Source organism: Rattus norvegicus, chromosome 13 (assembly GCF_021556685.1).
Source record: "Rattus norvegicus strain SHRSP/BbbUtx chromosome 13, alternate assembly SHRSP_T2T, whole genome shotgun sequence".
Taxonomy (NCBI): domain Eukaryota; kingdom Metazoa; phylum Chordata; class Mammalia; order Rodentia; family Muridae; genus Rattus; species Rattus norvegicus.
The window spans coordinates 33,212,811-33,230,374 of record NC_141546.1 but is presented as its reverse complement, the minus strand read 5'-3'; the positions used below and the strand labels follow the sequence as shown (position 1 = coordinate 33,230,374).

The 17,564-nt window shown below is 46.4% G+C and overlaps 1 protein-coding gene across 15 annotated transcripts in view; it reads left to right on the top strand.

Annotated features, from left to right (window-relative positions):
• Window positions 1-17,564, top strand: part of Epb41l5 (erythrocyte membrane protein band 4.1 like 5) — a 116,292-nt gene that overhangs the window by 84,373 nt on the left and 14,355 nt on the right. For 4 of the 15 annotated variants that reach the window (XM_087580577.1, XM_087580578.1, XM_087580580.1 and 1 more), the window contains exons 21-25: window positions 3,648-3,738; window positions 5,272-5,346; window positions 8,891-8,932; window positions 9,543-9,670; window positions 10,423-15,027. In XM_087580577.1, coding sequence (XP_087436703.1) covers window positions 3,648-3,738; window positions 5,272-5,346; window positions 8,891-8,932; window positions 9,543-9,670; window positions 10,423-10,489 — 403 coding nt within the window. In that variant the 3' untranslated portion in view covers window positions 10,490-15,027. 15 annotated transcript variants of the gene reach the window in all.

Here is a 17,564-nt window from a genome sequence, read left to right as displayed (position 1 = left end):
ATAGTTTCTTATACTTTGTTAGGCACCACGTTCTTTAGATTGGAGACATTTTCTTTTTATTGTGCCTTTAACCTGGGATCTCTTTCTTCTGAATTCCTTATTTGTAGATTTGGTCTTTTCATAAGAGTCCCAGATTTCCTGGCTGTTTTATGCCTGGTCTTTGTTTTGAACATTTTCTTTGACTGACTTAATCATTTCTCCTACCTTGCCATCAGCAGCTGATATTCTCTTTCCCTGCCTTTACCTTGTCGGTGAGGCTTAACTCTAACTTTGTTTGACAGCCTACATTTTTCGTTTCCAGATTTTTTTCAGCATGGGTTTCTTTAGTGATTCTACTTCTTTCCTGTTTTGAACTGTTTATTTCATTCCTCAGTCTCCTTGTGTTTGCACAGACTTCATTAGTGGATTTATTCATGTCCTCTTTAAGGTCCTTGAATATAGTCATACTTGCTATTTTGAAGTCCTTGTCTTGTGTTTCAGCCATATTGCATTTCTCAGGGCTACAGTAGGTCTTGGTGGAGGCATGTTGTACTGGCTGTGCATGTTTGTTCTGCGTTGAGGTCTAGGCATCTGTAATTAGGATTGAAGCGTTTCTAAGTGTTGGCCCCTGGTTGTCTTTGGATGGGGATCCATCCTTTGACTGCTGTTGCCTTCTCAGGATCCCAGGTAGAAAGTTCTGCCAGTCAGCGGTTGGCCAAGAGGAATAGAAATGAGCTTGGAGAAATAGCTGAGAGGAGCTTTGGGAAGAGGTGGATTGATCCAGTCCTCACCAAAAGGCAGGTTACCCAGGGAGTGGAGCTGTGAGGGGAGGAAGGGCTCCTTAAAGTTGGCCCAGGAAGACAAAGAATATGTCTGGAGAGACAGAGATGAAAGGACTAGGGAGATCCTGGGTCAGCATCAAGAGTCGAAGTCTTTTGTGAATAGAATTAGAGTGGGAAAGGGGGGGACCGCTAAGCAGACTACCTCAGAGCTGAGGTAGGACTGGAGAGACTGTAATGGAGGAAGGAAGGATGTTTAGTGAAAATCACCTTCCTGAGTCCCAGCAGAGCATGGCCACTGTGGGTTCTCGGGAGAAAGTCTTTCTGGATATTGGCAGCTCATACAAAGGAGTGGGATGAGTAGAGGGGAAGGCTGTGAGATGGTTGGAAAGGAGCTCAGCTGGGTCTGCATCAAGAGGCAGAATGCCCAGGGAATGCTTTGTGTAACCCAGGCTCCCCGTGACCTGCTCCTATTTCAGTCAGTTGCTGGGGTTACAGGTGGAGGTTTTCTGATGAAAAACTGACCTTGTCCATGTAAGGATCCATTGAGTGAGAGGAGTCATTTCTCAAAAGTCTCTGCTTATCTCTGGCTCTCAGTACTGACTGGTTAATACAAATGGCATAGACTTGAGTTTACTTACCCTGCAGAGTTTAATGCGCTCATGTGCTTTCTCTTCTCTGATCATTTCCAGCTGTTGTTCTTTCAGGCATGCTGCCTGTTACACACTTCTCCTAACTCTGTTTTCCATGTTTGGCTTCTGCTCTTGATTTTTCCATAGACTCGGTTGCTCTGTTCAAGCCTACTGATTCTTCTGCCTTACTAAATCTGCTGTTGAAATGGTGTAGAAAATTTTAATTAAACAGTTATACTTTCTGGCTCTAAATTTTCCATTTGGTTCATTTTTCGTCTGTCGTCACACTGTTCTGGTCTCATGTAGTTTGTTTTCTGAGAGAATTGACCCAGTTGAGCCCTTTGCCCACTGAAGCTCTCTGTGCTTTCTGAGCTTCTGCTACAGTCTTTCTTCTTGTGAATGAGGCACGATTTGTCACATTTAATTTGAAAAGTGGACATTTTGATCTTGATGATGTAATTCTCAATGCTGAGTCTTCTCAGGCTTTCTTGATTCTGCCTGCTGTGTGGTTATATAATAGTTGGTAACTGTCCAAAGTAACATTTTGAGATGTCTTTGTAATCTGTGGTCTCTGATGCCTGCTGCCCTAGTTTAGAATTCAGCTAGTGATTTGAGAGTTCATATGACTAGAGCCAAGACATAAAAGAAAGTGAAAAAACAACAACAACCCAAAAAAAAAAAAAAAACAGAGAAAAGTAGGGCTGGGAGCTGCCTAAGAACAGTCAGCTCTTTACAGAGGGCCTGGGTTCACTCCCAGCACCCCCAAGGCAGCTCATAACCATCTATAACTGTAGTTTCAAGAGATCCAACTTCTCCTCCTCCTCTTCTTCCTCTTCCTCCTCCTGCTACTGCTGCTGTGTGGCACCAGGCATGCATATGATGCATAGACATATATGCAGGTGAAATACTAATACACGTAAAAATAAAAGTAAATAAATCTTTAGGTCTATTCACTCAGTGAATAGAGGGGCTTGTTGCCAAGTGTGACAACCTGAGTTGAATCCCTGGACCCATGTGGTAGGAAGAGAACTGACTTCCACAATGTGTCCTTCTAGCCTCCACACACGCACACATTGCCTGTGCACAATAGCACATGCACTCGTGCATGCACGCGCACACACACACTCACACACACGTGCGTAATAAAATGTTTTAATAGAGAAAAATGTTCTCGAAGTCTGTATAGTTGGCTGTGATGGGACATAGTTTGCAGCATTTAGAAGATTGTCAGGGCTGGGACTGCAACTTAGTGGACGAGCGCTGCCTCCCATGCAACCTGAGCTCCAGTCTGCTCTCAGGAGGAGACCTAAAGTCCTACCCTTGGCACGTTCAGCATTTTCCAAATTGCTCCATTTTGTGGGGACTTCAGGGGTTTTCCCCCCAACTTTCTTGCTCTGTGGCTCTGCCTCTTAGCCTTTGTATGTGCACAATGACGATGATTGGTGGTGGTGGTGGTGGTAGTGGTGGTGGTGGATTTGTCTGGGAGTAGAGAGAGAGGGTGTCGCCCTGAGCTGCAGGTGGCTTACAGTATTTCCAAAATGCACAGGTTCCTGGCATCATTTTCTAAGGAATTTGTGCCCAGAGTAAAGCAGAACCAGTGCAAGCCTGTAATCCAGCCTGCAAGAGGCTGGGGTGCAGAAGCCAAAGGAACGCCTCACTGTCCTGTGCTGTCACTCTGCCTCCCTTGAGACAGGCTCTGTCACCAAGTCTGGTGCTATACTGGCAGCCATCAAGCCCAAGTGAACCTCTGTCTCAGTCACCTATAGGTGTCCTCACTCTTCTCCTTTGTCCACCGAGCTGTCTCGCTGTGCAGTTTATCACAGATCAGAGGGAGAGGCGGCCAGGCTTGGAGGCACCACATGTGCAGTCCCAGTACTTGGGAGGCAGTGGTGGGGTCTGTGAGTTCAAGGCCAGCTGCTCTACACAGTGAGCTCCAGGACAGTAGTGAAGGCAGAGCAAATAGTGAGCTCCTGCCTCAATAGAGGAGGAGATCTTCCTCATCTCCTACGTAATCCCTCCAGATTTGAGCCTCTGACCATACTTTTCTGAAGGGTTTAAACTCTACTAACAACTCTTAGTTTTTAGGTCCTGCCTGTGATTTTTTTTTCCCCTAAAAACGAGTTTTCTATCATTTTAGTGTGATTTTTAGGAAGGAAATAAGATAGTGTCACCTTTATACAGGTCCTCCATAGTCTTCCTGGGGAAGTAGTGTCACCTTTATACAGGTTCTGCATGGCCTGCTTTTTTTTCCTTTCAGTACTGTGTTCAATGAAAATAACATGCCTCTCTGCAAAGACTCCCTCACGCCAGTGCATGGCACAACTGCAGACAGTGACTCTGTACTAAAGGTAAGAAGACTGCTTTCCATTTTTCTAAAGACAATATTGAGTTTAACCTATAATATGACCAGGGATATCTGGGGATTTCTAGTTGACATTGGGACTTGAAGCAGGAGGAACAGCTGAGCCTCCTCTCTTGGGAAGACCCTGTTTCCCAAGAGCCACTAGAATCTGCTCCCCACTTTCTACATGCCTATGTCTGCTTCAGCTGAGGATAGTCTGGTTGCTGGCTGTGCTTCTGCCTGTTTTCCTCCAAGACACATTGTTCTATGCAGATAGACACATTGAAGGTGCTTGGTAGATGAAAGCATTGAGGCTGTGTATGTCCCGCACATCTACCGCTTTGCTGAAGTTTATAGTCTGATTTTCCTAGGTCCCATAGCAGTGTGAGTGGACTGACTTGTTCTGTTGAGTCAGCCCCTTGCTGTGGCTCAGGCTGGCCTCAGTGGTCAGTCCCTCCACTCTCTCTCCCTAGGCAAGGATTCCGGTAGGATGCCAGCAGGCCCGGATAGTCTGTTTTGTTCAGTCTTGTATTCCTCGTACCTCAGATGGTACCTGGCAAGTAGTAGGCACTAAGACAATGTGTACAGCAACAGGCACATCTCACTGCTTACAGCATAACCACCTCATTCCAGTTTCTGCCCTTGCATGTTCACTCCCTGTATCCTAACCAGTTCATTCCAGTGTCTGCCCTTGCATGTTCACTTCCTGTATCCTAACCAGTTCAGAAATCAGAGCTTCAGGCTCTTTTCTATTCCACCATTTCACTGCACAATGAACAGTTGTACAGAAATTTACCAGGTCCTCACAAAAGGGAAAACTATGAATCGCCTTTAGTCCTACCGTGCAAGGGCAATATATAGTTGATATTTACTTAAGTATTAAATCAAAACAGAGCACATATTTAAACTTCTCTATTAACTTGAAAGTAATTGTTTTGTTTATGCAAAGATGGTGAAATTACAGCCATAGCCTCATCTAGAATTGAAGAAACAGCACTTTGGTAAACATCAGTTTGTTTAGTAAATGCCGCAAAAACAATTTCAACAGTACATGTTTTCCTTGAGCTCTCTGTTGTCAAGAGCCCTGCATTTCAGACAGTAACTTCTTTTCGTACACGGTCACAGTCTGTTGCTGACTGCCTTTGGCCCTCCGCTCTATGTATTAGATGGCCTGCATCTCACCACCATCTCATTTCCTTCCCCTTCTCATCTTAGGAGAACTCAGCCAGGACACCATGACTGTCCTGTCCAAACCTGCTAGGCCCGCTGCAAGCCAGTCACTCTTTTAACTCTTCAGGTTTTCTCTGCGTAGATGCAATAGCTCCATGAATATTTACAGAACACTTCTTTTTCTAGTTCTGATTGTGGTATAGTTTCTTCCCCCTTGAAATGGAGCCATTGATAGCTCATTTCTGAATGTCCCTTTTTGTGTAAAGGTTCAATACTAGCTAGATCCTGGTCACTATTAGAAATCCAGAGATTGGGAGAGCTTAGTGCGATGGCAGTCATCCATGGGTTGGCGGTGCCTTGTCTTCTCTAGGATGCTACTGATGAGCTGGACGCCTTACTTCTTTCTCTGACTGAGAATCTGATGGATCACACAGTAACACCTCAGGTGAGTGCATCTTCAAACAGCTAGGTCAAAAGATAATTTGCTTTGAAAATGTTCCTGCTTGGTTACAATTTTTTCTTATTTAATAATTTTGTAAAACTTCCATTTATTAAGAGTTTTTAAGGACTGGGAAGATGGCTCTGTGGATAAATTACATGCTGTACAATCACGAGAACCTGAGTATGGGACCAACACTCATAAAGCTGGACACAGTAGTTCACATAAAGTGACGGTTAAATAGAATTTCCTGCAACTCTTAGACCAGGAGCCAGATGTACACACTGGAACACAGGAAACCCTCCCTCAGACAAGTAGACTGACACCTAAGACCTCCACGTGTGCAGTGTGGCCTGTGTGCACCCAAACAAAGAGCCTGTATTTGCCTCTTTAGCATTGCCTTTTTGTACTCAAATTCTGCTGCTTTGAATTGGTATTTCTCTCTATGGAAATCACATGTCACTATAAAACTATTCATAATTTAACACCATATTAACTAGCATGAGAGAAAAACCTGTAGCCTGTTCCAATGTAAAGAGGTAAGGCAAGGAGCTCTGTGGTTGAGAGTTCTTGCCGCTCTTACAGAGGACCTAGGTTCTATTCCTGACATCTGTACAGTAGCTCACAATACCAGGTAATTCAGTTCCAGAGGATCCATTGCCCTGTTCTGGTCTCTTCATTCACTGAACACTTGTATTACACTTACATACATATAGGTAAACCATTTATACACATAAAAATAATTTTTTAAGAGTTAAGACAATAATCTGTGCCTGGTGTCTTATGTCTGGATTCCAAGCATTCAAGGAGATTGCCACAAGTCTGAGGTCAACCTGATCCATGAAACAAGTTCTAGGCCAGCCAGAGCTATAGCTGGCTGAGCAAAAGCCTGTCTATGTTTATTACAAGTGTTACGGCTATAAGGACGTTATCTTCAGAAAGATGGGGTCATAATTAACAATTAATATTGAAAATCTCACCCCTTGTTTAGCCTGCAAGGCAGTGGTACTCAATACCATAGCCATAAAGCAAACAAGGCGGTTCATTTCTTCACCTACACTTCAGTCAGGTAGAGATATGAAACAGCGTCAGGGACTGTGGGACAAGAGATGCTGAAGGAGCCTCATCCCTGTCTGGGGATTCAGGAGGTGCAGGTGGCACACGTTCTGTAGATGCTTATGTAAACCGTAATTAAACAGACGAGTGTATATCAGAGTTGCCCAGAAGGTGTACTAAATAAATAGACTGTTGGGCTTCACCTCAGAGTTTCAAATTGTGTATATCATGGAAAGATCCCAAAATTTTCATTTCCAAACATGTTTCCAGGTGATATTAGTGATACAGACTACCACTTAGATAAATAAACAAGAAGACATTACCAAAGGAGAAGTGATCCCAAATCTGATCTGGACCCATAATAAATCTTGAAAGAGACGAGACATAATCTCTAAAATCAATGCCTAAATTACCTGAAGCCCAGAGAGATGAAACCCCAAAGGCATCGCTCAGAATGCTCATGCTGTGTCTCACTGTGTGCTGATCTTTAGCAACCAAACAGCAGGGTGTAAAGTGGTCCACACCTTAGGCCAGCACTTGGGAGGCAGAAGTTGGGGAATCTGTTACTCTCTGCTGACTTCGTGGGCTTCTGCACATCTGCAGTGTACAGACTTGGGTCAGCAGTAGCACGCTCACCTGGAAAGCAAGTTTGTTATTTTGTTTTGTCTAGATGATGGCTCCTGTTCTTAGGCTTTCCCAGGGATGCAGATGTAGTCAGTGCAGTGATTTCCTGGGTTCAGTCCTCTAATATAAACTGGTCTACAGGTCAAGTTCCAACCATTAGGTTACAGGTGTGAGTCTCCACCACACCTGGGTAGCTGACTTTTAAAACTTTATTGGCGGGGTTGGGGATTTAGCTCAGTGGTAGAGCGCTTGCCTAGGAAGCGCAAGGCCCTGGGTTCGGTCCCCAGCTCTGAAAAAAAAGAACCAAAAGAAAAAAACTTTATTGGCATGTGTTTATGTGTCATGTGTGTTTATGTATATGCGTGGGTATGTGAGCCACTGTGCATGTGGGGTCAGAGAACAACTTACAGGGGTTATTCTTCCCTAAGATCATGTGTGTGGCAGGTGTCCACTTCAGATGGTCAGGCTTACTTACCTACACGTGCCTTTACCCCATGAGTTCCCTTACCCGTCTGACTTTCTTATTTTATCCAGTTTAATGCGTTGTCTCACTGTCTCAATGATGTAAGTTAAATTGGATATCGCCCCCATATTGATACTGATCTAGGCTTCCTAGTGGTGGCGTGTGCCTCTTCCTGTTGGTTCTCCTTTTTCATACTCATTTCTAGAGCTGTACTTTAGATATCAACTGGAGGTTACCCACTATGCATTCCACAGAGAGGAAGGTCAGCACAGGAGAAATGTCCTCCATGCTTCTAAGCAAAGCTATGGTCAAGCAAGGCCTTTGACTTCTGTAGACAGCACAACTGGCCAAAGGAGCCAGTGCCTTCCCTCACCTGGTGACCTCTGAGGACCAGACCCGTTCATTTGTTGTTTGTTTTTAAAGTGATTGGTTTTGGCCACCTGATGTTCTCAAGCACCCTGTGTGAGGTATATTTGAACCAAAGTTCAAATAGTGGATAATAGAAAACAAACCTGGGCTATGCTTAACAGGTCTCTGAGTGACTGACGTGCTAGGTGGGATAATCACAGCCATCCCAGATGTGACCAAATTTAAAGGGCTCTCATCCTCTTCCTGGGGTTCTGTGTACATTTATGATTATTCTTCTCATGTCTCCTTTGGTTTATAAAGTTTGTAAAATCAGACTAAGACCACACCAGATATCACCATCTTGTTGGTGAATGGCTGTAGTCCTGGGTCTCTGGACCTATCCACATCCAACACTATTTTAACCCTCCACTCATTTACAGTCTAGCCACATTTAGATGCTCCTATGATAACCTAACTCCAGTGCCTGGAAGTCAGCCAGAGTGGAGACCATAAATCCTTCTAGGGCCCAGTGCCCACTAGCAGTTCATGTCCTATGCACGTGTGCACGCTCTCTCTCTCTCTCCCCACCCCTCCCTCCCGTGTGTGTGTGTGTGTGTGTGTGTGTGTGTGTGTGTGTGTACACAAATCAATATAATTTAAATATTGAAAAAATATTTTAGTGTTGGTACTTGCCTTTAATTCCAGCACTCAGGAAGCAGAAGCAGGTGGATCTCTTAAGTTCAAGGCCAGCCTGGGCTACCTGGTCTACAGAGCCAGTTTCAATACAGCCAGAGATACACAGAGAAATCCTGTCTTGTAAAAGTAGAAAGGGAGAGAGAGTAATAAAGGAGCTAACAGTGGTTGTAGCATCCTGAGTTACAGCTTTTCCTGACACTGTCTGTTAAGTAGTTTGAGTGTTGCAAAAGCCTGGGTTGAGAGTTGATGTTAGCTCAAGAGGCTGGTTGGGAACTGCATCCCTGTGGTGTGTTTCACAATGGACAATGTTGTGATGGAATAAGTCAGTCTTCCCTGAAAGTAAGTAGCTGTGCACTTTTTTAGGTTTCCTCGTCATCCATGATCACACCCCGGTGGATCATTCCAGTAAGTTCCTACTCTATGATTCTTTTGCTCATAATTTCAGAACATTAAAGGACTCTCAAGCTCTTGTTTTTACTACAAGTATTGGAGCCATTATCAATGCTCTATTAATTTAATGGCTTCAGATTTGTGGCTCAACTTTTCTGTAAATGCGGCATGATTCAGACAGAATAAAAATAAAAACCTGGGGGTTGGGGATTTAACTTAGTGGTAGAGCGCTTGCCTAGCAAGCGCAAGGCCCTGGGTTCGGTCCCCAGCTCTGAAAAAAAATAAGATTAAATAAATAAATAAATAAAAATCTGAGGTGGAAGGAGCTTGGACGATGATCGGTGGTCGAGTACTTACTTTTATTGCAGAGGGCCTAGGCTTGATTCCTAGCACCCACGTGGCAGCTCACAACCATCGGTTACTCCAATTCCAGGGGATCTGACTCTTTTCTGGACTCCACAGGTAGACTCAGGCTCACCTGTGGTACACAGACAGACATGCAGGCCAAGCACCCATGCACATAGACACCTGGGCTGCTCCAGTCAGTGAAGGGGATGTGAAGCTTCTTATGGGACAAGGCTGTTGTCTCTGTTAGGACATGTTTGTTGTTCCTCTTCCACAGCAGAATTCTACCATCTCCAATGGGCTCGCAGGATATGGGGCATCTTTGACAGGGACAGAAGGATGTAATCAGAAAGATGGATTCTCGCTGATTTCCCCCCCAGCACCATTCTTGGTAGATGCTGTGACCAGGTGAGGAAATGACCTCTTAGTTGCAGCTTTCAGAGCACCTGATGGAAGATGTAAGCTGATTGTATTTAAAATGATAGTGTTCCTTTAAGGTCTTAATTGAACCTTGTTGAAAGTGTATAATAAGCCTTTTCTCTGAATACTGTTTAACAGTATTTTTTCTTGGTATTGGTAATTATTCATAAACCTATTAGGATTTGTTTGTGAATTCTTTAGTAGATAAAAATATTAGTAGACTTATCTTTAAATGTCTTGCATTTTGAAGTTGCTATTCATCCATTCCTGCTTTACTCTTGTGATTGTGCCTGCAATCCTAGTAATGAATGGTGGTACTCTACCACACAGGGCAAGGCACAGTGCAGGGTGGGAGACTGGAACATTCCCAAGGTGAGGGCCCTGGTGTAGCTTTTACTGAATAGGAGTGTGAGCACGGGTGGTATGGGTCCTCGGGTCAGCCTAAGTCTCCTCACCATAGAGGATGAGCCAAGTCAGTTCAAAGGGAAGCAGGACGTGTTGCTCTTGTGTTTGGTACCATGCGGTTCTTCCTATTCGTGAAGAAAGGTTTGACTGTACTTTAAGCTGGAGTCAGGGGAGCAGGAGCATCACTATGTGGAAACCGTGCCCTGCAGAATATCTCACTGCTCATGCGGTAGCACTGCATCCCCATTTAGGTCTGTCATCTCTCTTCTCAGCATGTCCGTGTGGGTACTGGAGACATGAGCCCATCGCTTACTAGGCCTCTCTCTTCCCTGCAGCTCTGCCCCTCCTCTGCCTGGAGACTCAGCCTTGAAGCAGAAGTGCTTGCTGACTACTGAGCTCTGAGGGCTGCTGTTCCCTACCTGTACTGGGAATGCCCCGCACCATCCCCGGTCAACCCTGGGGCCAGCTGATCAGCTCCTTTACTTGGGGAAAGCCTTCTACCAGGATTTGACTTTAACTCCATGAAGAGAGTAGCTACATTCTCCGTCCAACTGGAAGTCTACCCCATATCACTGCTTAATGAAGATACCTCCTCCTGTAACTGTATCTGCATCGCCAAGTCCTGAAGACATGAAGGGAAGTTTCCTGCAAACTGTTGGCTCCACCTAGCGGTTGCAACTGTTTATAGCTTAGAGCAAGGCTTGCTGTCCAGAGCCTTTCACTGCTGGTCCCTGTAATGTCAGGTGAGCACACCCGACCTGCGACCTGACCTGCGTGTCTGCTGCAAAAGTGAGTGGCACTTTCCTGTGCATTCCCTGGAAATCAGAATTGAGGAAACAGATGAAAACCCCATGTCAGTAGATTCAGGCCAGCTCTTGCATAGTTCCTAGGATTCTTAGAGAAGCTGAGAACATAGAGGGGTGAAGATGTCACCCACACTTCCACTTCTGAGCAGTGTAAGCTCAGTATGTAACCCATTTATCAAAGATACATGTTGTCTCTGGGTAACTACAGAGAGGTCGGTCTCTGGGCATGTCCTCCTTAGACCCCTTTTCCTGTCGGAAGCATCTGAATCATCACCTGTCTGTAACTTTGCAGCCTAGAGGCAGCCGGTGTCTGCTCAGACCCGAGGCCTCAACCTGAGGCCTGTGCTCTCCTGAGCAGTGGAGAATGCAGCCCTACTAGGCTTTCCAGTTGGGAAGGGCTGTCCTTAGGCATAGCCTCCAGTTCCTTTTGGGATACACTGAAAGGAAGAGAAAACACCTGGCAGAAATAGGGAATGGCGGTGAGAGGGATGGGTCCTTGATGAGTATAATGACCGAAGTCAGTTTACATTAGGGGTTTTGTATTCATTTTAAACTTTTATTCCCTTAGCCTGTACCAAAAGAAGTGATGATTTTATAGTACCCACTCATCATAGCAGAGTGTATGGAGGTGTCCCTGTCGGCCCAGCACAGGGAAATGACACTAAAGTAGCTTTACCTTGTTGACTGAGACCTGAGGCCTCAGTTGCCATGGAGATGAGGGTGATGTGCAGACGTTGGTGATGCCGATAGTGTTGCCTTGTTACCACACACTGATGCTAAGCTGTAACAACCCCGGGTAGGGGGGGTGGTTTGCTCAGCTCTGCCCAGCATGTGCTGTGTGTACTTGAGTACTCATCCTTACTTCTCAGTTAAGACAACACCCAGCTCTGCGGTCTTTAAGGAGCTATAATTTGAACTACCCTGGCTTCCTTGTGACATAGTATATGCTTAAGCAAACACTGGTGTCTTGATTGGTAAGCTCAGAGGGTTCAGTTTCACAATGTCCAGGAGAGCTGGACAGTTTAGAAACCACTTTTGCTAAACGGTTTGCTGGCTGTCTTCCCTTAGCCAATATAGTGTAGCTTGCCAGTCCTCAGTGATAAGACATTTCTTAGAGTATGGCGCCTAGTACTGGTAATGTGACCCAGGACACACTGGTTTGGCTATCAGATTCCTATTGTCTGGAAGTCCTGGGTAGCCCACAGGGCTAGCTGTTCTACTAACACAAAGCTAAGACACAGTGACTTAGAGGTCCTAAGTGTCCTGTTCTGTTTAGGAGCAAGCACTGTCCCTTCAAGATTGAGTCGCTGAAAGTACCCATGACATTTTTGTCTGCAGGTACATGAGTTCTTGCTAGTGAGAATGTTTGTTACGGACTTGGTTAGGATTCACTTAAATCTCCAGTAAAAAGAAGTCCTATGTGCTACTGTCGAGTCGTAAGCTTACCCGTTACTACTTGAGTGACCAATCTGCCCTGACAGATTAAATGTTTCCTGTGCTGTTACAGTGTGCAGGACTCTGCTCCTTTGAAAATGGTAGTGCTAATGAGACAGGCCTGAGGGCACCAGTGGACAGTAGGAGTGGGGCAAGTGCGTGAGGCAGTGAGGATGCTAAGTGAGGCTGGAGGTGTCAGCTAGGTAAAAAGGCAACTGGCTGTATGAGCTGAATCAGGAAGATGGGCAGCCGCCGGCCATGTGGGTTTATGTCACAATGGAGATAGGGCCAAAAGGCTGTCCTGCATGTCTAGGGAGGGAGGGAAGGAGGGGTGTGGACAAGGTTCATATTGTATTAGGGACTTGGCATTGCAGTTTCCAGTAAGATATGAAGGTTCAGTTAGCACACAGAAAGGAGTCTGTACATGTGAGGGAAGGATCTGGATTCTGACAGCTTCTGGGTAGCAACTCTTTCCACACAGGCAGGGCTCCTGGTTACATTCCTGTTCCTCAGGATGGTGAACAGCAACAAGCACACAGGCTCCTTGGCATTTTACCTTGCTTTGAGAGACATACATGCCTTACAGTCCTGCTCACTGTCCCTAGGCCCTTGCTTTGCACAGGTTCCACTCTCCTGGGCATGCCTGGGACGAGATCTCTGGGCTATTACTAGGATCTCCTGCTTGTTTTTCTCAGTTCTGGCTAAAGCTTGGACCTCGCTTCTCTTAACTGAGCCCCAGAAAACTGCTGTCCCTTGCTAGATTGTTTACTAACCACTCAACTGATGGAAAACTGGAACTCACTCTATAGACCAGGCTGGTCTGTTTTAGAGATCCTCCTGCCTCTGCCTCTGCCTCTGCCTCTGCCTCTGCCTCTGCCTCTGCCTCTGCCTCTGCCTCTGCCTCTGCCTCTGCCTCTGCCTCTGCCTCTGCCTCTGCCTCTGCCTCTGCCTCTGCCTCTGCCTCTGCCTCTGCCTCTGCCTCTGCCTCTGCCTCTGCCTCTGCCTCTGCCTCTGCCTCTGCCTCTGCCTCTGCCTCTGCCTCTGCCTCTGCCTCCTGGGTGCTTCATTAAAGGCCTGTGCCAGTGCACCCGGGAACTTATTTTCTAAGTAAGGTTCTTGTCTTTTCATTTGACAGGTTTCATACTCATTTGTTGTTTTGTGTTGTTTCACTTTGTTTTGTTGTTTTGAGACAGGGTCTCACTATGTAACCCATAATGGTCTTGAACTCCTAGCAATCCTCCTGCCTCAGCTTTCCAGGTGCTGGATTTTCAGTCATGAACCACCAAGCCTAGCATGTACTTGTTCTGACAAGTTTTTTGTTTGATTGGCTTTGTTTCTGAGTTGCTAGGGATCAGAACCAGGACCTTGGAGTGGAGATGGTGGCTGGTCCCTTTAACCCCATCACTCAGCATTTCTGAGCTGCAGGCAAACTGAGGCTACATGGTGAGGTACTCTGCCACCGAGCTATGTCCCCAGACCCACTGCGCTTGTTCTGTAGAGAGCCTGAGGTCACAGCTACTTCGGTAACCAGTTCTGCTGGTGCTGTAGAGCACAGAGGGCAGCGCTCAGCACAGCTGACTCCCTGGAGCTGGTTTACCTGCCTCCCAGCTCTGAGCACAGGAGAGCGCTGCCTGCAGTTCATGTTCTGCAGCTCTAGCAGCCACTCGGGCAGGCAGCACCTCTGGACACTGTGGAGTTGTCCACAGGGCTGCCAGATGAGATTGTGGGTCTCTCTCAGCCGTTACAGTCTTGGTCCTGTTATTTAATCCGTCTTTTGGCCATCCAGTTGACTGGAAACCTTCATACATGTATACAATAAAGAATGTGGGTCATAGATCACTGATGCTTCTTTTCAGGAAATAAATAAACTTGGGTTTGGATGGTCAGAATGGACAAGAAACCTTCCTGTGTTGCCAGCTTCAGGACTTGGTTTGCACTGTGGGAACTTGTCCTGAGCTGTGCTCCGCTGTGCGAACTTGTTGGGGCCGCTTCTCTGCCTCCTTATTGCACTGTTGGGAGTGATGTCCACTAATGCTCAGGATTCCTTCTTACGTGTGTGTGTGTGTGTGTGTGTGTGTGTGTGTGTGTGTGTGTGTGTGTATGTGTGTGTATCTGTGTGTGTGTATCTGTGTCTGTGTCTGTCCGTGTGTATGTATCTGTGTGTGTGCATCAGTGTGTGTATCTGTGTCTGTGTGTGTATCTGTGTGTGTGTGTGTATCTGTGTCTGTGTGTGTGTGTGTGTATCTGTGTCTGTGTGTGTGTGTGTATCTGTGTCTGTGTGTGTGTATCTGTGTGTATGTGTGTGTGTATCTGTGTGTGTGTATGTGAGTGTATCTGTGTCTGTGTGTGTCTGTATCTGTGTCTGTATGTGTGTATCTGTATCTGTGTCTGTCTGTGTGTGTGTATCTGTGTGTGTGTGTTTTCATGGAACTCTGTATTCTTTCTGTTTTCACATCTGGATACAATAGATGGTTATGAGGACTCACCAGCTATTTTGTGTTTACTTTTTCTAGTTGTTAAGCTCTGCAGTAGCTTTGGAACTGTAATTTATTTTTGTATCACGTGCACTATATTCAGTGACTTCCTGTTGTATGTGGCCTGTATAAGAAGCACTGCACTGAACTGTGAGTTGTCTATACACTGAACAAGAACTCTAGATATGACCCACTCCAATAAAACTCCACAGATGTTCATGTTTTATGTGCTGTTTCTTGAGCATGAATGGCCCTGGCTAAATTGTTAAGTCCGAGCCACCATTAGAAGTGACCAGATGGAGTGAGTTGCTGCACTGACACAGTTGGGATTCCTGTCAGTGTGGGTGTAGGAGATTGGGAGTGGAAATGTTTCCAAAGACCAAAACCCTCACTGGTGGCTGGGGAGATACCTCCGTGGGTAAAGCACTTGCTGCACGAGTATGAAGACCTGAGTTCAGATCCCCAGAGCCTGTGTAAAACCAGACACAGTAGCACACCTATAATCCCAGCACTCCTGCAATGGGGGATGCAGAGGCAGAAGAATCACCTGAAACTCACGGGCCCCTTTGCAGAGATAAACGAGAGACCCTGCCTCAATGGATGGCCAGAATCTCCACATAAGGCTGTCCTCTGACCTCCATATGCATGTTTCTGCACTTACACACGTGAACATGCACACAGCACAAAGTTTTTGAAGGCATTGGTCAGCGCACAGTACAGTACATACCTGTAATCCCTCGCAGCACTGTCGGAGTGTCAGCATAGACTAGAGCAACACTGTCTCAAACTGAAAAACTCTGACTGGTCATACGTAAGCTACCCTGGAAGGCCACGGTGTCATGGAAGGCCACGGCGTCATGCTGGGGAACACAGAATAGTATATACATATCTGGGACTTGAGTGCACACTGCTTACTACCCACAGGCATAGAGTTAGTCACCTCAGACTACCGTGTCAGTATTATCCTGAAAGGACCCATGCAGTATGACTCTGCCTCCACCTTCTGTTCCCCAATCCCTTCTGTGAACAGCATGACTGTCCAGGTCATTTGTCAGGCTTCTCCTGGTAGCAAGGCAGCAAGGCTTCCAGGAAAGTCAGACCTTTCTCCCATCCCCTCCTTTTCCTGGAGAAAGGTGGGCTTTGCTCAGCCTTCACCTGTGCTGGAAACTAAAGAAAATGCCTGACAATAAGTAACAAAAGCCATTCTGACATAAGCAGGACAACCCATGGGAAAAGTGAATTGTTCTCCAGAGCCACAGGAAGCTGTCGTGGACAGAAACGAAGTGGGTGTTGGTGCTGACAGGTTTCCACCCAGCTGTTCTGACTCAGAGGGTGGGGCCCCTGCCCAGGCTGCACTTCCCTGAAAGCTCCAAAACACCCCAAGTACCAGGTGGGCTTCTGAGGCCTGCACTCGGCAAGCCTGCATGTGCTGAGGTAGCAGATCCTGGGTCAGTTACAGTCAAGGCCCCGACGGGTCAGACTAGAGGAACTCGGGATGCTCTGTTCGTCAACAACAGGGAGCACAAATGTCCTAGGCCAGAGTAAGTCTAGCTCATGCTCCTAGGCTCGCACGGTGCTGGGGGGAAGAAACAGGATGAGCTGTCCTGGCTCCTCGGGATAGTTGAGCATTTACCCAGCACAAAGTCTGGAGTTCACTACCATTCATCCAGGCATGAAAATGAGCTCACTTAACCCCAACATGGGAGGGAGGAGCAGAAGCATCAGGAGCTCGAGTCATCCTTGACCACATAAGGACTTTAAGGCTAGCTTGGGCTACATGAGAGTGACACACACCCCCTCCACCCCCATGCACAAACTAAAGAAAGATGACCTGTTCGGGATCCTCAGTGTATAGATAGGAAACAGCCCCAAAGAGCGACAGGGACTTGTCTCAAGCTTGTGGCCCAGATCTTGAGACTCCAGGGCACTGACTCACTGCTGTCTGGTTCTTGTCTGCTTCCATTGCTACTGCTTGTTGTCTTGAAACAGAGCTGCAGCTAAGAATCATGGCTCCGTTGCTGCTCCACAGAGTCCCTTCCTGTGGGGATCTGGGATCCCCGCAGGGAGAGTTTATCATTGTTAAAACAAAGCAAACATCCACACACAGGTCAGGGATGTGTGTTCATGTGCCTTCCTTTTGGGTTCCTCCTCTCTCCTGAGTACAGCCAGCACTTCTGACCACCGTATGTTCTCTCCCCTGGCATGCTCCCCAATCCCCCAATGTACTGTTTCTTTAAGAGTTCTAGGTAGCCAAGTACTTTAATTCCAGCACTCAGAAGACAGAAGTAGGCTGGTCTCTGAGTTTGAGGCCAACAAGTTTCAGGACTACATAGACCCTGTCTCAAAAAACAGAGGAGGTGGGGTGGAGGGGACACAGAGGAAGAGAAGCATCCATTTTCTGAGAGGCCCTACCAGCAGCTGACTGAAACAAATGCAGATCCTTACAGCCAACCACTGGACTGAGGTTGAGGACCCCTATGGAAGAGTTAGGGGACACCTGAAAGGAGCTGAAGGAGATGACAACCCCATAGGAAGAACAACCAACCTGCAGCCTTCAGAGCCACCAACCTGAAGAGCCTAATCCTGGGGAGACTTGATTCCCCAGGGAATGAGGGTACTAGGAGAGAGGGGTGCACCTTCTCAGAGCCAGAGGGGAGAAGGTGAAGAACTCGGGGTGGGGGGGAAGGGGGCAACATTTGTAATGTAAATAAATAAAATAATAAAAAACACAAGTTAATCTAGAAAATTACACACACACACACA